This window comes from Dicentrarchus labrax, unplaced genomic scaffold (genome assembly GCF_905237075.1).
Source record: "Dicentrarchus labrax unplaced genomic scaffold, dlabrax2021, whole genome shotgun sequence".
Classification (NCBI taxonomy): domain Eukaryota; kingdom Metazoa; phylum Chordata; class Actinopteri; family Moronidae; genus Dicentrarchus; species Dicentrarchus labrax.
The window spans coordinates 5471724-5495384 of NW_026136720.1; the positions used below are offsets into that span (position 1 = coordinate 5471724).

At 37.9% G+C, this 23661-nt stretch overlaps 3 protein-coding genes across 4 annotated transcripts; 1 reads left to right on the top strand and 2 right to left on the bottom strand.

Annotated features, from left to right (window-relative positions):
* Positions 1 to 2768: 2768 nt before the first annotated feature.
* Positions 2769 to 5290, bottom strand: LOC127353506 (intestine-specific homeobox-like). 2 transcript variants are annotated; one of them, XM_051382759.1, is made up of 5 exons: positions 4961 to 5290; positions 4808 to 4864; positions 4524 to 4672; positions 3574 to 3687; positions 2769 to 3129 (listed from the first exon to the last, which is right to left on the bottom strand). In XM_051382759.1, exons 1-5 carry the CDS (start codon positions 5193 to 5195, stop codon positions 2959 to 2961), a joined length of 726 nt encoding a protein of 241 aa, XP_051238719.1. In that variant the 5' UTR covers positions 5196 to 5290; the 3' UTR covers positions 2769 to 2958. The 2 variants fall into 2 exon arrangements, with proteins under 2 accessions (XP_051238719.1, XP_051238718.1); XM_051382758.1 differs by having other exon boundaries at positions 4808 to 4867.
* A 4127-nt stretch (positions 5291 to 9417) lies between these two features.
* Positions 9418 to 18644, top strand: slc23a4 (solute carrier family 23 member 4). The gene is made up of 12 exons (XM_051382757.1): positions 9418 to 9707; positions 11104 to 11241; positions 11829 to 11986; positions 13900 to 14059; positions 15081 to 15262; positions 15781 to 15901; positions 16033 to 16189; positions 16308 to 16561; positions 16704 to 16868; positions 16980 to 17088; positions 17185 to 17280; positions 17982 to 18644. Exons 1-12 carry the CDS (start codon positions 9660 to 9662, stop codon positions 18254 to 18256), a joined length of 1863 nt encoding a protein of 620 aa, XP_051238717.1. The 5' UTR covers positions 9418 to 9659; the 3' UTR covers positions 18257 to 18644.
* Positions 18645 to 22924, bottom strand: LOC127353507 (protein FAM180A-like). Its single transcript, XM_051382760.1, has 3 exons — positions 22631 to 22924; positions 19429 to 19526; positions 18645 to 19335 (listed from the first exon to the last, which is right to left on the bottom strand). The coding sequence occupies exons 1-3, from the start codon at positions 22707 to 22709 to the stop codon at positions 19006 to 19008; spliced, it is 507 nt and encodes a 168-aa protein (XP_051238720.1). The 5' UTR covers positions 22710 to 22924; the 3' UTR covers positions 18645 to 19005.
* Positions 22925 to 23661: the final 737 nt, after the last annotated feature.

Below are 23661 nucleotides of genomic sequence, written 5' to 3' on the forward strand. Positions count from 1 at the left end.
AAGCCTTGCGGTTTAAAATCAGGTCAGTGTCTCCAGTAGGACACTCAGCAAAACATCATTTCTGCTTATTCATGGGTGCAAGGGCGCCACCTGTCCGCTGCTTCGAGGCATTGCGTCGAATATTTCTCTTTCTCGCTCTCTTTCTGCCCATACAAACTGTACACTCCTCAAAATCCTAGTTGCAACCAGTCACATCCTTCCACAGACTTTGAAGCACATTTTTAATGTAGGACCCCTGCATGTGCAAGATAAATGGCCCTGCGTGCTCTCAGTTTTCACATGTATGATGTATGATGGATGGATGAACAATTCATTGCTGAAACTCTGGTATTGCATAAATAAAAATAAAAGGGAGTGAATGTGATTTCATTTTACAGGTTTTCACATAACAGAGTCAGCCTGCAGGTCTCCACCATTGTATGTGTGTTATTATTGCTGATGCATTCATGTGTAGGCCCGGTTTTACTGCTATATTTGGTCGATGTGGAGCTTGTACTATTTTATATATTGCTGGGTAGTTTAACATTTTTTACCTTCAACATATGATGAACTTTTGAAACTTAGGAAAACATGATGCACTGTTGTCATGTTTTACAAGTCCATCATATGTTTTGTGCATAAACCCTGTCAGATAAATGTAGTGGAGTAAAAAGTACAATACTAGTAGAAGTAGAAAGTAAAAGGCACCTTACTTTACCTTAACATTTCACTGCTGTTTAGACTCTCAGAGCAAACATGAGCTGTGATAGGAAAAGCACAGGTCTCAGTGTGAAAAATGTAGAAAAATGTGAAGGCCCTATCTAGAGCCAGTGTTTGGTTTGTCCATTCTGGACTACTGTAGAAACATTGAGGTTCAACATGGCGGCCTCCATGGAAGGTGTATGTATGATTGCTAAAAAGAACATAATAAAGAAAGAGAATTGTATAAAAAAGCCCTGAAAGGGAAACAAGGAAAACTCATCTCTAATGCAGTATTTACAGGAAATAATCTGCTCAACATTCATCCAAATCTCTCATTTTACAAAAACTTCCTGATGTTATTGCATTCACTGTTTGGGTTAATTGTACAGTTTATCAGTTGATCATACTGTATGATATGAATGTCCATACTTAGTCAGTGGTTGTAAGCTTATTCAATGATAGAGAAAAGGGGGTCCCTTAAGGAAAAAGCGGTGGGGCCAGTGTTCTAAGGTATTTTCAGATGATTATACACTAATAAAGAAGATGAATATAATATTCCATTTCTGCCAATAGATCCCCTAAACGTTACGCACTAGTGATTATCTAAGTGCCCTGTTCATAACTTTTTATCTGTTGCTCCCAAATGGACAAAAAAACCCACAAACCTCCTGTCAGAATACGACACAAACTGTGTAGGTTATACAGTTACACCAATCATACAGCAAATATTCAAACTGACTACTTGAAGCTCACTCTTGAGGTTGTGTTTATTCTGCAGAATTCCATTACTGATTTCTTTGAGGCCGTTACATTCAGACTAAGCTCATATTAGCACGGCTCAATAAGGTGTTCACTGTTTCACCGTCATGTTATCAACATGCTTTCCATACAAAGGAGTCCTGTCAAAGATAGTTCCTCTTACAGTCTCCAAGCCAGTCCTGTTCTAATTTACTGTATAAACCCTTCAATAACCAAAACATTTATAATATGTGTTTTTTAGTGGTATCTCATGTGTTACGTCTTTGTGCTGAATAAATACCATTCAGAACAACAACAATGAATGTATGGCCTGCCATCTCCATGTCATGAGAAGCATTTTTGCTGTAAATGTGCTCACCTGACTTAGATGCCACTTTTTATTATTAAATAATGGTTACATAATCATGGTCAAGGTTTTTCGTTTAATGCTCTCCATTAACTATTTTTGTCCTCTTTAACACCACCATGCAGCCAGGCGTAAGATAAAGTGTCTTACAGCAAATAGGTGCAATAAAAGAGGATACGGCCGGGGTGAAAAGTTTAACCAGACTAGGAGGCCTGTTAGGTTTAATCAGTTATGATACTGATAGTAAAGATGACGCTGTTTTATCTTTATTATAATTGCTAATTATTTCAAAAATGGCCTATGTAACACTTCTTGGAAAGGAGGGGATTTTAGTGGTTCACGTCATTGTTGGAGGCATTTCACAAAAGAATATCACTGTCATAAGAAGCAGGTTTGAAGGTGAATGGGAGCAACAGGGGCAGTTAAAATACATGTGGTCACATTAAAGGTTGTGGAATTCATTTACAGTAGCTTAGTGTGTATGATCGGTTTAGCAAAATGAATTAAGGCATCCATATATGCATGGTTTCTTTGTACTTTTTTTATTCATGTCACAATTATTTTACATTACATTTATCTACAGTACCAATGTACAGCAACTGTCTGCAGGTTCGTTGGTATTTTCCCTTTGATCTTATTCAACAAGTTCTATAAATTCCCTGACCCCGGCTGACCTGATTTATGAGGCCAAATTAAGATAAGGAAAGGTTGTCAAAAAGTCAAACAGATGAACAGTTTATGGCAGTGCTGTATCTTATCTATGACAAGGAAGTGTGGTGTCATGAAAAAATCTAAATGCTCTCCTGCCCAATAACACAGCACAAACGCAGCTGTCTAACAAGAATGCCGCAGTACCAAATGTCCTGAGACCTTAATCTGTATGAACAAATACATCAGTACAGATGAAAACCAACTGAATGCTTCTAGTAACCGGCCACAATATTAATATTTAATATCAGCTTCATTGGTAAATGAAAAGACGTTCAGTTTTTAACATGCAAACTTTATTTCAGGTTGACAACACAGTATATACAACACATTTTGTCAATTACTCATCAATTAAACAATTATAGCTCACAGATTACAGTCTACAGCAGTTGTGTGTATCACAGGTTACTCATTATAATCTTTGTACCACATACATAATAATGTCATTATAAGGACTGAAGGTGCTATCTGTCTGTTCCCAGTGGGTCAAAATACAGGGTCCTGTGATCTGGGGAATATGTGTTGCTCAGCAAGACGGGTGTTGAAGTCGCTCCGAGGAACAGCCTTGATTGGAGGGGTTTAGGTAAGCAGCAGGGCAGCCAGCATGCTGCATGCAGCTGGGGCTTCTGTAAGAGCTGGGAGAATGCATATGTGATGAGAAGTTATCTCAAAGAAATGACAAAGGGATCATTGATTTAACCTGTGATGGCCCTAAAGTATGAGCACTTCTGATTAGATACCTGCTTTAGTCCAGTGTCAAACCAAACTGTTGTATTTGTGAAAGTATTGATGTGTGACACAAAATGTCAACCTTATTTATTAATTATCTATGTAAACTACGGGTTGATCTTACAGAACTGTAATTATTAAGATGATGATGATGATGATGATGATGATGATGATGATGAAAATGGTAATAGTAATAATATGTAACTGTATATGTTATATAGAAAAACATACATACAGTATTATATATGTATTCATAATTATTTTTCAAATGTTTTTATGATTTCACTTCCTATTTTAAAATGTATACATATGTTGTTTTTTTTTTTACAAAATAAATAGTCTGGTGTTACCTCATAATAAAGCAGGGGCTGACTGGCTGGCAGTATGTGCTTATTAGTCATCAGTTCGATATCCTTCAGTGTTTCAGCTTTCCTCCATTTGGCTCTGCGGTTCTGAAACCAAATCTGAAGCACAGACAACACACATTAAATAAATGTACCTATAATAACATACTTACAATTTAGCCATATACAGTATATGTAGCAGAGTAAAGAAAGACCTTTTTTGTTATCGCTTTCCTCTAAAGACAAATCATACTACATACCAAAATGATTGCAACGTTTTTGAGAACTTCCGACATCCACTTTGTTTCCAGTCTAGTTCCAGGAGAAAGCTATTAAGAACTAATGTTATGTTACATAACGGGTTGTTTTCTACCCAAGGTTAAAGTTATTGTGTTGGTGCTGTATTGTATTTTTGTGCAAACTATTACGCACAATTTATCATTTTATCATGCCTTATCAGCAGCTGTCCAAAGACCATTACAATTGTTCCATTGATTACTATTTAGTATAATCAGTCCATTGTTTGAGAACATTCAATGAATTGTTAGTCACCCGAGTTTGACTTATTGACTCCTTCTACAATTAAATGTCAGCAATAAATCAGTTGTAAAATAAGGGTTATGTGTGATCTGTGTTTGTTGGTTTAATTAAAGAATAAAATTGTGATACAGGTTTGAAAAGGAAAACAAAATTGTTGATTTTTTTTGTTGTAATTTAATTTTATCAGAATAATGTCACATTATTAAGCATTGCCTCACTTTATTAGGCTGAATAGTGCAGCATTTGAACAAACCAACCTTTCATGTATTATTGAATATAGCCTTGATGGTTTTTGGTAAAATTATACAAAACTGTCACGTATGGACACCAGTGCAAACAATTACAGACCATCATAGTCAAACAAACTCTCGAACTGGCACTTAATTATCACTAATGATGAGCTGCATGTGTCCTACCTGTATTCGGCTGTCATTGAGGTGCAGGCAAGAGGCTAACTGGTCTCTGGCGTTGACGTCTGGGTAGTGACTCTGCTGGAAGACTTTCTCCAGCTCCTGCACCTGGAACGGTGTGAAAGTAACCCTCGTTTGCCTCTTTTTCCTCTGACCTGTAAACAAATGATCACTGTCACTGACATCTTCCTCATCAGCATCATTTAAACGTACACATAAACATGTGTGTGACACAGTGAGTTATTCCTGATTCTTCTTCCTTTTAGTCTTTTATAAATTATAATACTCACTCATGCAGTCTGTTGCGGCTTTTGGAGAGTCTTCAAGCAGTCTGGTTTGTGGAGTTTCTACTGGCAGAAAGAAAATTCCAACATTAATGAGAATATATATGTTTTTTAAAATGAAAACTATGATGTTGCAAGAGAGAGCAATGAAAACCATACCTGTGGATGAGAACTGGTTAGATATTCTGGTGTTCTCCTTGATAACGGACCAGTTACGATGAACTCTTTTCTCTTTTCTGACACACGTGGGCCTCCTCAGTATTTCTTCAATCGAGTGGGATAATTTTTTACGTGGTTGAGATTCTCTTTCTTCGTCTATGCAGGACTCTTTCTCTGTATCTCCTTTATTCCACATTTCCAGCAGTTTACCCCCCGCCATCAGCACCTTTGTCATCAGATGTCTGTCTCCTGTTATCTGGCTTCTTCTTTGGCTCTCTGGTATCTTTGTTGCACTCTACTCTCTGCAAGGTGAGAGAAAGGTAAGGCTGTCCTCCCTCTTCTGTCAGCCTGTGTTTGACCTGCACCACATGGTCATTATTAGGGAGGAGCAACAGGCAGTATAACTGCGGACTTCTAGGAAAAACCCACAATCAGCATTCACTGATCTGTCAGTAATTTCAAGAAATCTATGGTGTTCTCATTACAAATGTGTAAATGTATACTCTCCTGATATTCCTATCTGTCCTTATCACCCTTTCTACTTACACCATTTAATAGAACTGACTTGTTACATATAGTACAGTGCCTTCAGTGTAAATGGCATAAAAACAAATTCTTGCATTGTAGGAGCCAAGCTCAGAAAACATCTCTGTGGTTCTGTAGTTTGAGTAATACCTAGATAATATTCAGCTGTAAAACATATTTAAATTGTTGCTTCTCTTTCTTTTCACCATATTTACACCTTTATCACACTGGCCTCCGTATGCCCTCTCACAGCTCAGTTCACCTTTCAGTAACACTGAGACCACTAGATAAAAGGAGATAATGTCTCATATGTTTAGCATGTCTCCATCTAGTGGTGTTGGCTCTTCAGTGCATTCATTTTTGATTCTCTGACTATAAGATTGTATTCCTGTATATTGTGTCAAAGGTTAGGTGATTTAAATGGAACCAAAACAATGTGAGAATAAAGGATTAGTTTAAAGCTTTTGTGTTTTGGTATAGCATGGCAACATGTAAAGGGAAAGGCGAATCAATTATTTAATTGTGTTTTATTAACAATATCATATTCCTGTAACTCCTAAACAGTTTGCTATGGTCTTCAGTGCTGTCCCATTTGGTGTGTTTATGCTGTACTGAAAGGTTGTTTTTTAATGGTTTCTTTTTTTGTTTATCCTTTGATTTGCCTATTTAGGTATCTGTTTTAATTGTATGTTACTGTTTATGTATATCATTGTATTGTTAAGTAAATTGACATTTTAACACATGACACGTGCACATAATGTGAAGTTACAATGTTTATATAACCATTTCTAACATTTTTTACAGATAAAGTATTGCTCTCTATTCAGCAGCATTTTGGATAATATTGAAATAAAAATGAAAATTAGATTTTTTAAAATTTTATTTGGTCAGACACTGTGCACAGCTGTAGGTGTACTCAAGTAAACACGTATCAGATAAAACAACAGATTTTCCCTCCATCCAGTATGGTTTGCAACATGAACGTGAACCCTGCAGGTGGTGCTGTTTTCAACCTCTTAGGTCACAAAATGTGACCTACATGTGTCTCTCGTGGTCTGTGATCTAGTGTGCAGAGTGTGGACACGTGAGTGGACATAAAAAAAGATTACAAACATGCTCTATTAAAAGGGAAGCTTACAGTTCATTAATTGTGAAACACATATTAATATACAGTATTGTGAAAAATACACATTTTATGAATCAAAGTTTTGCTCTCTGTTACAGATGAGCTGGAAACAAAGGTTAAGGTAATTGTAAGTGATTATTCAAATGCACACAAAGCTCCACTTGTATTACAATTTGAAGAGTCGCAGGATGAAATGAGACTGGATGAAATGAAACCACAAAGAGCCAAAACATTTTGACTTAGGCAGTTTTTGAATATCACAGACTCCCAGGTTTTCAGGTTGTCACTCTGGACTTCACAGCATGCTACAGTACATATAAGGACTTCATTGTTTTGTTATTCAACTATCTTTGCTGCTGTTTCAGTTGATCATAATATTGATATCAGAACTTTAAATGACAAAAATATAAATTATCTCTAAATACATCTCTTATTTTCAACATTTGCAACACATTCTTCTGTAAAAGATTCCCTGTCCTCAGAGACTGACTGCACACTACCTCTCACCCAATTTGATTATGGAAGAGTCTCTCAGACAACACGTCCAAAAAGTACACTGTCTCTGTGGCTTAATGGGATCATGTGCCTCTGACACAAACAACTCTGAGGGGAATGATGTGATCAACAATAGGTTCTGGTTTAGGAAAGACATTTCTTTGGTTATGCTTTGGTGATTGGACACACGTTCACAAATGTGATTCATGTTAAGGTGGTCATTAGCCAGCTTAAATGAAAGGTTGACAACAATGGCTTAGTGTAGCTGTACAAGCACTGGCTGTGAGGCTTAAATACATTTATTACCATGGCTCACATTTAACATAAACATGCATTATATTTATAATATGATTCTGCCTTAATTCAGCCTTCATAAAATCATTTAAAAGTATCCTGGCTTCAATCCCAGGCCTACCTAACATGTGATGGATCCTTATATACTGCACGCAGTCACATGCACAAACAGCAGAAGACCTCATGATGTCCCAGCACGGCTTCTCTCTGTGCTTTGCAAGTTTCATGTGAGCTCAATTTCCTTCAACTATTCTGTTTGAGCAAATTGTTTTTTTCAAGCTCCCCTTCCTATTTAAACAGTCAATTCAACAGGTTTCTCATAGTATTCTGTAACTTAAAATTGTGAAAAAAGCACTTTTTAAATACAGCTGACACTTGATTCAATTTATTCAGTACTTATGACAAAATTAGCAAATTTGCATGTTCTACTATTTCGAGTACAAGTTCTACTATTATGAAAAGTAAGTGTGGTAAAAAATTGTGCTTATAACTAAATTTGTAAACCTAAAGGCATTTCCATCAGCCTCAGATTTACTTTTGCTGATTAGCTAATTTTAGCATGCTTACACACTAAACCAGTGTTCTCAAACTGTTTGGCGGGCCCCGTTGCTGGGGCATAGAGCCACAGTAAAATCTGACTCAAATACTTTTTTAATTAGCTTTGGTTCCCCTATCACTGTTAACAACTTATAACAATTGTGGGGTTGGGGGTGGGAAGGAGGCTGGTTTAAGAGCCACTGCACTAAACAAAGATATTCGGTTAACATTAGCATCTCAGCATTGACGTTGTGAGCATGTTAGCACGCTGCTAGCACGACTACGGAAAGTCAGAGCGGTAAAAATATATTTAAAAAGAATGCCGAAGTTTGTAAGATGCCATACTGTACAAGCAAATATCATACAACAGTGATTCTGTCCTTTTGTATTTATAAGCTTAGTTTAGTTCTAACTCAACTATACTAGTATATTTAGATATACATCACCACAACATTTTAAATACTATATAAAGACTGACAGAACGCAATAAGATGCATGAAATGTGTATCATAGGATAATGATATGTGTACATTTCTCATAATTCCAGATGCTTGAAAATTGATGTACCCACTTGTATGAAAGTATTACAAAACTTGTCTGTAGTGTGAAGACATTATGTGAATGGTAGACATTAGAGGAGGCAGTGGGAGAATGTGCCTGTGAGTTTTGTTGAATAGCCTTTTCTTCGCTTTTTCTTCCTCCTGGCGTCATACAGCTGATAGTTTGTGACCTGGACCTTCACTGTAAAACAAGAAGAGATGCAGATGAACAATCCTGTGTGTGTGAGGATGGGAAAATACACCCCCACATGGATGCCAACAGTGTAAGAATCTGAGCTTCCTCGCCTGCCATGTTTGGACCTTCTTAATTAAGCAGATGTCGGCTGCTATCAAACTCTTAATTTAGACTAATAATCTAATTTAATCTAATAACATTTCAGGGGAAATAGAGCTATACGGTAAATTAGGAAATGAAGTTAACATTTACTGAACATTTACCCGTCATCAGTAACAGCTTTGCACCATGTGATAGTTTGGCAACATGTGATAGTTGAAGATCTGCCCTCCCAAAGCAAATATTTGGTGTTAAAATTAGACGGAAAGTAGGCTGGAAAGGGCAAGAGGTAACTGACCTATGCCAGGAAGACTGAATTTCAACTTTTCAGGACCTCTGACTGTAGAAATGAAACTCGACTTGGCCAGAGCAAACAGTTAATGATTCTTGAAGGATCTTCTCCCTCACCTAAAGAAACCTATTGACCGCTCTCAAGGAATTATATCTTTTTTAGGCTCTTTCAGGCTTCTTTAAGTGCTCTTGCTGTGCGATTAAACGATAGCAAAGAGAGTGTGTTTGAGAGAGACAGAGAGACAGAGAGAGAGAGAGAGAGAGAGAGAGTCCTACCCTGTCTGAAAGGGTATCTCCAGCCTGCCAGATGCTGGTTGGTCAGCTGCTGTTACTGTTGTAATTGGGTTCACATGAGTTGCTGGTGGGACTCATTTCAATCAACAAGCGCAGCAGTCTCTTGTCTGAACTCTGCTCCTTCCTACCAAACTGCCCACCCCAACCCACCTTACCCCACCCCACCCGTACTCCCAGCTCTCTCCCTTCCCTGTTAGACTCCCCAGTCCTCTCTTGATGTGTTCCCTCCCTTCTTATGTTTAGTCACTTTTCTGTTTTTTGTTTTCGGGCTCAGAAGACCACCACCTGAGCCTATAGGCTGACATGTCTCCAGAAAAGGACAGTAATGGTCTTGAAAACTATGCATTTGCAGTAAGTATACCTTTTACTTTACTTTACTTTTATACATTAAAGGATAGGATACTTTAAGCTTTACAATAATCAGAAATAGCTTCACAAGAAAGTTTAAACAAAATTATTGTAACCATTTAGTTGATTTTAAGATTTCAGCATTTCTACCAGTAGATAATTACATGAGAAATTAATCTTTTACTTCTAAATTATGTGAATGTGAACAGACCAGATTGTATGTATAAGTATTACTTGGTGATTTATATCTCCCCTAATCACTGAACTGCTTTGACTGTCTTTTAGTACTCCAGTAGAGACTAGATGCTATGGTCTGTTAATAATTGACACTGGATAGAATAGCTAGCAAAGTAGCGTCATGGATACATGTGAATGTACTTGTTTACATTCTTGCTCCTCCATGCTTCAAATCACGTCATTGTGAAAATAACTGACACACTGTTAAGTCAGAGAAACGGAAGCAGAAACTGTTTTTTTCCCCCTGGTTTCAGTCGAAATCTTAGATAATATGTAACTATATTTTGCATACCTGTATTTTTAACCATTAACTTATTAAGGAAATTATTTTTGCTTTTAACCTGACCATTTAGTCCTACTATTAAAAGTATTAATTACCCTTCTGCCTGTGGATTTTTGTTTTCATCCTCCCCTATGATGTCTTGGATGTGATAAAAGAAAGTGTATTTCTAGAGCAAATAATTTATTTTTATGGCTACTGGAGAGTCATGAGCTAGAAAGCAGTGAACCACATTCCCTTACTAGGAGGGACTAAAGTCGTGCTGGTTGCTGGAGGGTTTAAACATGTTTTAAATCCCCCACCACTCAGAAATAAGTTTTTCTTCTTGTTCCTACGGTTGACTGTTTGAGCTTAACTGTGCAGAATGACGTATGTGTTCAGTTTTATACTAGAAGGATGTTTTCATGTTTATCTGCTGGAAGTGGACATTTTCTCTGTGCTCATTAAAAATCTGATTTTAAGGGGTGGGGCTTACACGCATGATTTGTGACATCACAAAAAGTTAGGAAGTCAACCTTGTCCAATATTTAACTTGCAAAAGTGAGATGTAGAAACTCAAAGCCACCAGTGCACATCCCTTGAGAATGGACTTTAGGGCGGAGTAGGAGACATCTTGTGTCCAGCATGAAAACTTTAGAAATTAACTAAATCTATCTATCTATCTATCTATCTATCTATCTATCTATCTATCTATCTATCTATCTATCTATCTATCTATCTAGCTACATGTCTGGAAGTGATGTTTAAGCATTCTGTTGTTATTGTTGTTTTCAGATTTGACTTAAATAACAAAATGGCAGATTAACACAATGCAAAGATACCATCATTTCATACGTGTCCTGAGTAACTGACCTGTCTGCCTTTCTGTCTGACTAATTGTAGATTGAAAGACACTTTTGTGATCTGCCTGACACAAAACATGGACAAATGGACACATCTACGGAGGGAGAAAGCAGCAAGCTAGCATATTGTGTAACGGATGTACCTCCCTGGTACCTGTGCATCCTGCTAGGCATCCAGGTACGTCAGCAAAGGGTTTTTAAGGTCATGTTTGACATTGAGTCTCCATTCATTTCCTGAATAAGAGCCTATGCAGTTTCTGATGTTATCTAACAATGCAAACATGAGCACACATGTGTCACATGAGAGGTTCTGTTTGACGCTTCCTTCACGGTTGGTTAGACTTGGTTTTATTTACGCAGGCCTGATTGTGGAATTTTCCTCAGTTACAGTCGAGGTGGGAAAGTCAGTGGGAGGGGTTTTTTTCTTTCTTAAAAACTGGAATGGAATCAAACTGGCAAAGTTTCTCAGTGTGTTTTATGCATTTAGCAGCTGTGACTTTTCTTGGAAGTCCTTCATCTTATTTGATCTTTTATGCTATATACCATTGCCATTACAATTTTTACAGCACCATCATTCCAAGTACTGTATGTAGTCCACAGACTTATAGGTAGTGCACTTACACATCAGTAAATGTTTAGATGATATTTTAGCCTCTAACCTAAGACAGATTATTCCCCCACAGCACATAGAAATATATGGTTAACTTTTATGTATATCCAACATAAACTAAATGTATCTCTCGATATATTTCTTTGTTCTCTCAGCACTGTTTGACTGCATTTGGAGGTATCATCGCCATCCCGTTAATCTTGTCTCAGGGGTTGTGTCTGCAGCATGACGGCATCACTCAAAGCCACCTCATCAGTACCATCTTCTTTGTCTCTGGTATTTGCACTCTGTTGCAAGTTACCTTCGGCATTAGGTAAGGAAGTAAAGATGAAGTAGTTCATGGGCAGCCAGGAAGATGTAGGTTGGATGCTGGGATGATAGAGTAAATGTTTAGTTTAATGGTTGTAGACAATACATTTCTATTTCTAATCCCTGGATAATTTACATTCATTTACTGGATAAGATGAGAACATAAGATAATAAATACAGCAGTACAGCAGGGTTCATTAAAGTGGAATTAACCATGTTGCTCTTTCTGATTAAACAAGGAGAACAAAACATCCTCTCAGCTTTCCTTCTTAACCTCTTTTGAACTGTGAGTCAGTGTGCAGCCTTAACCACCAACAATAGAATATTCTGCAGTGTTAGTGGGCATGGCTTCTATTTAAGGGATTATCGGAGGGAAAGTAGAGCTTTTATATTAAGATGCTTTCGAATGTTCAGGTATGTTTAGCTGTGATGAGAAAAAATTGGTAAAAGAGTTTAATTACATATTGAAATACCTTAGTTTGGACCTCCCCCTTAGTCAGCAACTTGTATGCCTTTATCTTCTAATGCCTTAGGTTAGGCAAGTCAAAGGGTATATTGTACAGGATTCAGCATGATCAAATGTATTTAATCTTACATATCAAATACAAATAATAATAATTTCTTTTTTAATAAAGCACCCAAAGAGCTTCACACATCAAAAGATATACAGAACAAAAATTAAAAAAATCACAAACCCACTGTAAGCCACCGCCCATATTACATCACCTAAATTATAAACATGAGCATACATATAATAAGACAGCACATACATAAATAAATAGTTGGAAATGCAAGTGGGAAATTAAATATATATTTCTATATTATGTATAAATAAGTAAAATGTTCATAAAAGAAACAAACTCATATAAAGCTAGTGAAATTTAAGTGAAGAAGATAGCATATAAACAAATAAGACACTTTAATTATAAGAGTTGATATCATATAGATCAGATATATGATCTCATAAAAAGCAGATAGAATGGCAATAAAAGAACAACTGATGCCAGAACAGAGACTACACTCATAGTGTTTAAGCAACTCAATGTGAAGTATCCTTGTGTGCAGTGAAATACACACAGATGACTTGTAATGATGTAATGGCAGATTTTGTTTTGCAGAACGACAAACTTTAACTATGTTTTGTTCCTCTGAACTTGTACTATGCTTGCACAGCTTCAGTCCGGTTGACTATTGGTGTCACAGTAGGATTAGGGAAGGAATTTCCATCTTATTATGTTTGGAATCTAGTTCTTGCTAAATCCACATTCCCCAGGCTTAGCACCACTGATGCTTTCTTGTCTCTCTCCAAATACCCAGAAATCAGCTGTAAGGGAAACAATTGGTAGGTTTAATGGCACACTGTTCCAGAGAAACCAAAAGAAAACAACACTAATTATTTCTTCCATCAAAAGATATTTGCTTGCTATATGTCTTCTCTATTCCCTTCATTTTTCCACAAATATACTTGTCTTCTGACTCTGAGACTGTGGCACTGGAAAAGTTCTGCGTCTATCTGATGTGAATTGTTGACGGTGAAGTGAGCAGCAAAATGGGAATTATAACATAGCAGATGACTTTAACTCAGTTAATCTTTGGAACAGCAGTTGGCCTGATTAGAGAGTCACTCTCTCCACCTTCACATGATTTAAATCAACCATTTTACAGTATCATATGTGAGTGAAAGAAACAGGGACTGTGGATGCAGATAGAGACGGTCGACTTGAGAGGAATTGCACATTTGTCAAGCAAATATAACCTTTTAGTTGTTTTTGTTAAGTACGAAGGAGGTTAAATCACCTACTTCAAGTTACCTTGCACATCTGACATGATGATATCTGAATATGTATGGCCTGTCTAGAAATCATCCTGGTGTCATATCTATATGACTCCCTTCTCTTAATTGTTCTTTATTTCCAGACTGCCCATTCTCCAGGGTGGTACATTCACATTACTGGCACCCTCCATGGCAATGCTGTCCATGCCAGAGTGGACATGTCCTGCTTGGACCCAAAATGCCAGCCTAGTCAACACCTCTTCCCCAGAATTTGTAGAAGTGTGGCAGAGTCGAATGAGAGCAGTAAGTAAACCATCTGATCTAATCACAACTTAAAGGACCAGTGTGTAGGATTTAGTGGCATCTACTGGTGAAGTAACTGATCACACTTTGTGAGCAGGAGAAACTACGGGCCGCGAAAGGCCCTGTCTAAACCGCTCTTGTCAACTTTGTTTGCTTAGTTAGCAACTAGCTGGTGAACATAGTGGAGCTTACAGCAGCTAAAGAGCTATATATATATATATCAGGAATTGGTGAAGACCTAAGAGCTCAGTGAATATAACATTTTAAAGGTGTTAAAGAGTTCAACTTGTTGTCGAGTTCTGCTCCCGAGTGGAATAAACTGAATATTACTACTTTAAGGCACGTGAAAGTATTGTGTTATGAAAAGACACATTACAATACATTAGTACTGTCCCATAGAAAATGATCAGTGTATCAAATTATGTGCGAGAGCTGGGACAAATGCTCATTGTTTCAACAGGTCCCTCAGCTGCACAAAAGCAGCCATTGTTCGATTGCTGTGTAATGGTAATATTATGTGTACATGTTTCATGCTAGCTTGAACCTTTGGTCCTGTGTGATAGAACATTGGCAATGCAGAGCCACGGTTGATTCTCTTGTGTGGAGGTTAAAATACAGCATTTGTTATGGATAGTAAGTATTGTGGTAATTGTTGACAAAACAGTCTGAACACGAAATATATTTTTCTCTATCAGATGTGGGTGTAGCTCACAGGTAGTCAAAACATCGGCAACAACCAGAGTGAAATTGCTCATTAACTCAATATAACATATTTCATTTTGAGACATCAGCGTAACATCACTACCTCTCGGCCCTGCTCCAGTTGCAACAGTGGCAACTGTAAGGATTTATAGGATATAACAGTATCACTGATATGTACTGCTGCTGAAACCAATGTATAATTTCCCTGCATATATAGTAATAAAACTGTTACAGTATTCCTAAATTGATGTTTATTTCTGGTTAATACCTTTGAAATAAGAGTGATGCTACATGTAATCTTTCTTATGTCTGTTTTCAGCTGCAGGGATCTATTATGGTGGGCTCACTCTTCCAGGTGTTTGTCGGTTTCTCTGGCCTCATCGGCCTCTTCATGCGCTTCATTGGACCTCTCACCATCGCTCCTACCATCTCTCTCATTGGACTGTCCCTGTTTGACTCAGCTGGTGCCAATGCTGGCTACCACTGGGGCATATCTGCCATGTGAGTAAAATTCCCAAGCAAAATTTTTATGGTTTGGGATCATTCTGTTACAAAAGTTTAAAAAAAAAAATGCAAATGCAGGAATTAGTAGTCTATTTCAAACCTACCATTATATTGTATTTTACATTGTAAGATAACATATTTTTGTTTAAATTTCTTATCATGTTGCATGTAATGCAGTCACTTTTAGATAGCAATGAAACCAACTCTACGGATATCTTTGTAAAAAGGAGTTTGTGCCAGTTTCAAACACACTTGTCTTATAGGTCATGCTAAATCAGCTTGATCCCCTGCCTAGAGTACAGCCAAGTTTTAAAAAATAATAACAGACTTGAAATCTGTGTAAAAGTCCTAATCTCTCTGCAGGGTAGGAAAGCCTATTAGAAGTTCCTTGCCAAAGAACCTGCTTAGTTGCTCTGCTTCGTTTTATGTTGGTTAGAGTGAGACTTAGCTACGATGTAATACAGTCTTTTTTTTAAAATATTGTGAATGAATGTCTTTGTCCCTGTCTCATATAGGACCACAGCACTAATCACCCTGTTCTCACAGTACCTCCGTCATATACCTGTGCCCTTTCCTATGTACAACAAGGATAAAAAACTGCACATCTCCCGTGTCTACGTCTTTCAGATTCTCCCTGTATGTACCAAATATTGTCTTGTTTGCCAGTAATTGCCTTTTGGATCAAGACTTATGAAATTAATTCTCCATTTTATCTTTAGACCACTTTACAAGACCAAAAAGGTGATTCTTTGTCTATGTATCCTCAGGTTCTGCTTGGAATCACTTTGTCTTGGCTAGTCTGCTACATTTTGACGACCAACAATGTACTTCCTGCTGAACCAGAAAAGTATGGTTACATGGCCCGCACTGATCTAAAGGGAGATGTTATAAGCAAAGCTCCCTGGATCACTTTTCCATACCCAGGTAACAGGCTGCTAACTATCATCTGAACTGACTTTTTAATAATAAAAAAGTTAATAGAAAACTATAATGCAGGCTTCTGTGTCATTCTCTGTTCCGATATGTTTCAATCCAAATTTAGGTCAGTGGGGGATGCCAACTGTGAGCCTGGCAGGTGTGGTTGGCATCTTGGCTGGTGTGATTTCCTCCATGATAGAGTCTGTAGGGGACTACCACGCTTGTGCCAGGCTATCTGGGGCTCCACCTCCCCCTAAACATGCCATAAACAGGGGTATTGGCATTGAGGGACTGGGCTGCTTGCTGGCTGGAGCCTGGGGTACAGGAAATGGTACCACTTCATACAGCGAGAATGTCGGAGCTCTCGGTATTACAAAGGTAAGACGAGCCTGTATGTATAGGCTGAGAAGAAGATTATCTGGTTATTTACTCAGACCTACACATTTGTAGATAAGCATAAACTTTTTTGGGGTATAGTTTCAAGAGAAGCCTTTTCTTTTTCTCTCTTTTCTTTTTGCAGGTTGGCAGTCGCATGGTAATAGTAGCCAGTGGAGTCTTGATGGTTGTCATGGGTGTGTTTGGTAAAGTGGGCGCTATATTTACCACTATCCCATCACCCGTGATAGGAGGGATGTTCATGGTTATGTTTGGCGTTATCTCTGCAGCAGGAGTTTCTAATCTGCAGGTAAACACTCTAAAACCGTAACTGTTTTTTGCTTGCATTTATTTATTTTTTACATTGACCTAAATATTGCATTTAACATTTCCTTTTTTTCTGTTTTCTCCACATTTTCAGTATGCAGATATGAATTCGTCTCGAAACCTCTTCGTTTTTGGCTTCTCGATGTTCTCTGGTCTGGTCATCCCTAACTGGATCTTAAAGAATCCTGCAGCTATTGCTACAGGTGCATGGATAAAATGTCACTGTTTTTCATAAAAAGCCTCATACTTTTACTTGATTGTTAACAGAGGTTTAACTAATTTCATCGTGTTGTGTTCAGGTGTGGTTGAACTTGACCAGGTGCTACAGGTCCTTCTGACAACCAGTATGTTTGTTGGAGGTTTCTTTGGCTTCATACTGGACAACACAATTCCAGGTATTTTTGAATTATATTATTAGTTATTTGATAGTAATACTATGTTTAAATTGTTGATTTAAATCCTTATGTTTCTACAGTACCCCAGATAGGATTAACCAAACTCTGGATTGGGTCTAGATGGGGTCTGGGGTTGCATTTTTCGCATGTTTTGTGGCCATCGTAGTTTATCCTACATGCTTGGAAGAGGAGGGTCAAGCGTGTTGGAATGTACAACTACATCATTAGATGCCATTGAATCCTAAACACTGGTCCTTTAACTCGTCATCCTATTAACAGCAAAATCAGATTGTAAAAGTATGTGATACGTAATCTCCTAGCGGGAAGAAGAGTCAATATATAGGATAAAATACTGAAGGGTTAAACCTAATTTATTCCAAAGCTGATTCTTTTCTTCCATCAATTGACTGTAAGTGACTTGCTATTGAGTATCAGACACAGTGTAAGGTATGTAGTCCATAGATATGCATGTGCAAATAGGCATGTACTGAAGTCGCCATGACTAGAAAATAGAAAAAAAAGTGTTGCCAAATGTAAAAAAATAATGTTGCTTTGCTATTTTATATACTTGAAAGCAACTGTTTTTTTTGCACCGATAGCAAGTTATACTGTAGCAACAGAAAACGTCATAAAGGCAGAGTCAGTGATCTCATGACTTCAGTAGGCTGTATGGTTAAAGACATTTCTAATGTGTCCAACAGGATCAAAGCATGAACGAGGCATCCTGGCCTGGAACAAGGCTCACGAGGATGACTCCAGCAACACACTGGAGAGTGGAGAAGTGTACAACCTTCCCTTTGGTATCAGCTCTTACTTGTCATCTTCCTCCTGGCTCCGGTACATTCCTTTCTGCCCTCCTGGTCCTAGAGTGCCCAGCTCCCTGAGAGGATGCGCAGCAGATAGTAATGCCCTGGAGCCTAAGCAGCCACTGGGACATCCAGAGCCTTCACAGATCATTATTGGAGTCGCTCTGTGAGCTGTTTGCTCACATCAGCATGCCATTTTGGGGATTTTCCAGCAACTATACCATCTGAGGCAGCTCATTTTCGGACCTCTTGTCCTTTTGAAGACACTGTACTGTAACAACATGGTGCAAAGTAATTCACATAAACTGACATTGGCAAATTATGTCTTGCATAGGATTAATATATGGATATCCTTTAGGGAGGTAGTTGGGTATCTTTCTACAGATCTTTTAGTAGATATTTGTATGATATAAAACTGGTGTAGAGAGAGATATTATCAGATAATCTATCTCTCAACTTCGAGACTTGTTTTCTGTACAGTTTCACAGACATTTTCACAGACATTTTCACAGAGCATACACTGTTGAATATAAACAATGATTTCTTTGGTTTAAAGCATATTGTTTTATTTGTTTTCTTTGATTTATTGTGATCACAACTAGATGATAGTGAACAAACACTGAAAAGATGCAAATGTAAAAAGATCCATGTTAATTGCCACATTCCACATATAATACATACAGTACCTCATGTTTGAATTAACTTTGCTATGACAGTCAATATTTGAATAGTCATGTCATTATCAGGTCATGCACTTTACCTATTTGTGTCAGGACTTTTCTCTCAGGCTTCTCATATCTATATATGCCAGCGTACAAAACTTCCTCAATGCACAAATCAGGACAAGCCACTGAACTCAAAGGGGTTTTTCAAAAAAGGTCCAACATGGGGCCATTTGTGTATCAACACCAATATCTGTTTAAGTTGTCCCTGTCAGATCCTGCTTGATGGCTTTGTACAAACTAACAAAAGACTCTTCCCACACAGACCGTTGGTGTTCAGTAGTTGAATTGACCATCTGCTGTGTACTGTATACCAAGGTCAACAGGATGCGCTCAAAATCGTCCTGATGAAGGGGACCAATATGATCTGAAAGGTCAGAGATGAGCCTATATATGTCTGTTAGCTTCCTGGGAATGATCTCCTCACAGATGACTTCCAGGTTTTTTGTCTTGCGCAGGGAAGCCAGCTCAGCATCTTGGACTGAAATCTCTCCACTGCCCTCAAAGTGTATGCCAGCCAGCAGGATCTAGTAGATGTAAATAGGAAGACACTATCAGAATTGAGGTGTATTTGCTGGTTTTACACTTCGAACACTTATTGATGACCATATTTGTCTCACCTCAAATAACAGATGAACATCATCAAAGGATTTGTGGAAGGTGGGGTTCACCACATTTGCCACCCCTCGTTTTATTCTTCTTGCAGCTGGGAATAGGGCTTGAGGGTAAAGCGAGACAGACAGTAAGAATGAGGTGTGAAGGGTAGAAGAGCAAGGACAGTTTCCTCAGCAAATCATTCCTTTCAGATTTATCAGGTTTTTATCTTGTGATTTACTGCCGCGGACCCAAAAGGTTTCAATAATAATAACAATCTCTGAACTGTTAGGTCCCATGAAATACAGGCTTTACTGGGGTGCTGATATTCTGGCACATGTGAGAGCCAGGCTCACACCTCAAAATACTGCAGTTAATCTATGATATGCCCTGCGATCTCTGACCTTACAGATGACTTCTATCTGCAGGCGATGAGACATGACCTCCAACTTCAAAGGCAGCAGAAGAATCAAAGGCGGAGTAACATACAGCTTATACAACGCACTCCAGATGACTTTGACATGTAGTGTACTGGCTTAGCATTTGAACCTCATTTTCACAGCATTCCTTAGACCCATGATTTAGAAAAGTCAGAGGTGAAAACCTGAACCCTTTCTTAAGGAAACAGTCCTTGAATACAATGCAGTCACATTGTGAAAAGCAGCTACGATCATTTTGTGTTGATTCTGTATAGAAATAGCCAGTCTTCTGATAGTCTTGTTTGTTTATAGGTCATATAGAGGCATCAGTATTAAACTGAGATTGTTTCATAACTAGTTAAAACTCTAATAATTATAAGACTAATAATTGTAGGCTACAGAAAGTAGACTCTTTCTTTGCCTCTACTCATATGTCAACAATATGTATCAAAAATTCATGGCAAAGAAGATTAATAACAATAATACAGCCGTGGTTTGTGAGGTTGTACAATGGTGTTTTGAGCTAAATGCTTACATGTTGATGTTTAACAACTACAATTTCACTGGATACGTGAAAGCTTTGACCTGCTGGTGGTGCTAGAGGAAAAGTGAGGGGATCACCAAAGTCAGAGGGATCGGTCCTCTGGGGAGCCCGAATGTCTGTATAAATTGTAAGGACAATGCATTAAAAAGTTGTTAAGATATTCCAGTCTGGACGTTTTCGCCATACAGAAAAAGGGGACAGAACGAAGGGAATTTAGACCACTGTTTTCATTTACTATCCAGTATCTCTGACATTCTTTGCTGGCAGGTTTCATTAATGCATGTAAAATCTGGAACTCAGGCAGTTTACATTTCATATGGTATGAAGGATAAACTGCAGGTAATGATGTTGGGTAGATGAAAAGGAGAACAGATGGAAGAGAAAAGATGAAGAAAAGAGGAAATCATGCAGACATAAATGCAGACAGACCGTCATGCAGAGTTGGAGACTGTGGTAGAGTGACTGATATCTTTAGTGACTGAACAGGACTGTGTTGTTTGATGTTTTCAGCAAATCAATATCGAAACCATTAAACTTGAACAGTTTTGTCTGGAGTCTAGTCTGGATTAAAGATGTTGTGAACAGCTCATACAGTGTAAAGCGAGATAAAAGTTTGAAAACACAGTTAAGAAATCCATTAAATGTCTGAGCCAGAGTCAAACACCCAGCTGCCAATTCTTTCACTCCTTGTCATCCACTCATTGATGTCAGGCTCAACAAACCCAACAAGATGATGGTATTTTAATGGATTTCTGCAGGATCAAATAATCCACACAACTTAGTCATAATGTTTAGATAATGACCTCCATTAATCTAAGCTCAATGAGTTATATAATAATATATACTAATATTTTTTTATTTTTTTATCAGGGTTCTTCTAGGTGAGTCCTCCAAATACAAACATACAGATGACATTGGCTACTTATTTCACCAATGTAACCATTTCATTTCTTTGCTTACCATGCAAAGAACCCAATTGTCCAATGTGTCCATTAAAATGCATGGCAGTGTGTTTACATTTGGAAGCAACAAACCTGCCCAAAAATCATGCAGATTAGTAAACTGCACATTATCTCTCATATGTTTACCAGCTGCACTCGATGACAGAGGTCAAATATGTGCTTCTGGTGACTCCAGATTTTTATGATGAAGTGCTTTTTACTGCTGTTTGGATTTCAGTCTTAAAGTCTTTGACTCATACTTCCTGTCAATACAGAAGTGTCCATAGGCAAGACTAAAAAATCCAGCCATCAGATTTGTTGCTCTGCAGTCGTCAGTACATTTCTGTTCCTGTCTGTAATGTTTTATCAGTGAGAGAACCGAGAATGCATAATCAAATCACAAAAGACCCCACCTCATTAGACAAAAGGAATTCCCTGACCAGAGCTGGTCTGAATATCTCAGCAGTATGCTTTTCATTCACTTGAGTAATATGAGTTTCCTCTCTCAGATCATCTTTGGACACTCTCATTGTTTTCCTATTAGAAACAGGTGCAGATGACATCTGTAGCTAGATGAGCATAAAAGTGTGCATAATATAAAAATGAGCTGTAACTTGAAAGGCACAGTATTTAACCTACAAATGTGTATAAAATGCTACTTATTTTGTATTTTATTTTTCATTCTGTACTATATAATATTCTGATTCCGAGTCTATTAAATCTAAAGGTGCTCTTGTGTTGTTTTAAAAAAGAAGATGACAGAGCAGTTTTTCATGCATGGAGGAGCATTGCAGTAAAATGTGTGCAATGAATATGTTCTCATGTCCAATACACATCATGAGCACATTCCTGTTATAACACTATGCTTGCATAACATTTTGTTAATTTGTTTTCAGTAAAAACTTCAGAGTTTGGAAAGAAAATAAAAAGATGTGGGTCGTTGTTTTTCTGGTTTAAAAAAACAGTACAGCTAAAACAACGAACAAGGAACATTCAGTCTACAGCCAAGAATAATTTATTCACTGAAACAATTTTTGAACACAGAATAAATAAATTGACTAAATTATAAGCTGTCATAAATTCTATTATTGTCTGTGACTCACATGCACATGCACAAAACCAAAAACAGTTATCCCACTACTGGAATGAATCCATTATCAAATTCTTACATATCTTCTGATCAAATAATATTAACACTGCTGCTAAATAGTCTTTTTGCTTTGTGAAGAAACATGTATATACAAAAAAAGCTATTTATGAAAATGCACTCCTCTTAACTGTTTGCCATTCTGCATAAAGTCTAAAGCTTCAGTTCAAGTCTTACCTTTAGTCCCATGATGTGCGACACCTGGTTTGATGCAGCAGTAGATAAGACCAACAATGACCAATCTGCAGGGCAGCATAGCGGGCTGATCACTCTTACAATGTCACCTGTAACTCCCACTACTGTATACTTCTCTGCCTGTTAGCACCCAGGGTTCCCTTCTGTTGCATTTCCTCCCTTCTCTTTACTATGCATCTGCAGCCCCGCATAACATCGGACTGTGGACCTTCTTCATCACTTGTGTTCTCTTACTCCATCTGTCCTTTCTCCCCCTCCCATCTGATCTCTCTCTCTCTTTCTCTGCGTCTCGAAAAAGCCATCTCTCTTTTAATGCTTTCAGCTGGTTGCCATCAAGTTCACAGACGCACTCTTTTTTAAATCCTCCTGCTCTCGCTACTTACAGGTATGTTAATGACACTTCTCGTCCTGATCCTAGCAGCAGCATTTTTATGTGTTTCTATTAATTGTTTATCACTTGAGTACTTCATACAGGACTAACTTCACGTGCTCTTATCCTTAAAAAAACACTTAAACCCCACTGCTGTTTTTAATGCAACTCAAAATCCAGTCATACTCCTTTCAAATTTGAATGGTTATATAGTTCAGCTGCAACCAGCAAACCATGGAATCATGTGCAGTACACATAGTCATTATCTGTCACTGCCATTTACAGTCTGTTTAGCCTTGGATGCAGCATGTCATGTGAAACACTTTCTCTCTGTTGAACACATATGTTGTTGCTTTCTTTTAAACCATCGTATTCATCTTGGCTTCTGTTTGTGGGTTTGCAGAATTGGTTGAGAGGCTATGTTTATTGTCTTCCTCGAGCTGTGTTTGTGTACCTGAAGTCTGTTTTTACCAACAGCGTGGCCCCTCAGCGGGTAGGAGCCTATGTGACGGTGCCAGGATGACCACCGGCAACCAGCTCGGTTTGTGGTCCACAGGAGGACAAATGTGGAAAGTTCACACTCCATGAACATGAAACTCAGCTAAGTGATTATTTCTAATTATACAATGCACGCACCCCAGAG

Excerpts from the sequence above, each read along its gene's own strand:
- LOC127353506 (XM_051382758.1), bottom strand. The coding sequence starts at position 5,195 with ATGACAAAGGTGCTGATGGCGGGGGGTAAACTGCTGGAAATGTGGAAT. Across the intron at positions 4,868-4,960 it reads TAACCAGTTCTCATCCACAG|TAGAAACTCCACAAACCAGA; the intron begins GTATGGTTTTCA and ends TCTTTCTGCCAG. Across the intron at positions 3,688-4,523 it reads TCAATGACAGCCGAATACAG|ATTTGGTTTCAGAACCGCAG; the intron begins GTAGGACACATG and ends TCTGTGCTTCAG.
- slc23a4 (XM_051382757.1), top strand. The coding sequence starts at position 9,660 with ATGTCTCCAGAAAAGGACAGTAATGGTCTTGAAAACTATGCATTTGCA. Across the intron at positions 9,708-11,103 it reads TTGAAAACTATGCATTTGCA|ATTGAAAGACACTTTTGTGA; the intron begins GTAAGTATACCT and ends GACTAATTGTAG. Across the intron at positions 16,190-16,307 it reads GATCACTTTTCCATACCCAG|GTCAGTGGGGGATGCCAACT; the intron begins GTAACAGGCTGC and ends ATCCAAATTTAG.
- LOC127353507 (XM_051382760.1), bottom strand. The coding sequence starts at position 22,709 with ATGCTGCCCTGCAGATTGGTCATTGTTGGTCTTATCTACTGCTGCATC. Across the intron at positions 19,527-22,630 it reads CGCACATCATGGGACTAAAG|CCCTATTCCCAGCTGCAAGA; the intron begins GTAAGACTTGAA and ends TTTACCCTCAAG. Across the intron at positions 19,336-19,428 it reads ATGTTCATCTGTTATTTGAG|ATCCTGCTGGCTGGCATACA; the intron begins GTGAGACAAATA and ends TACATCTACTAG.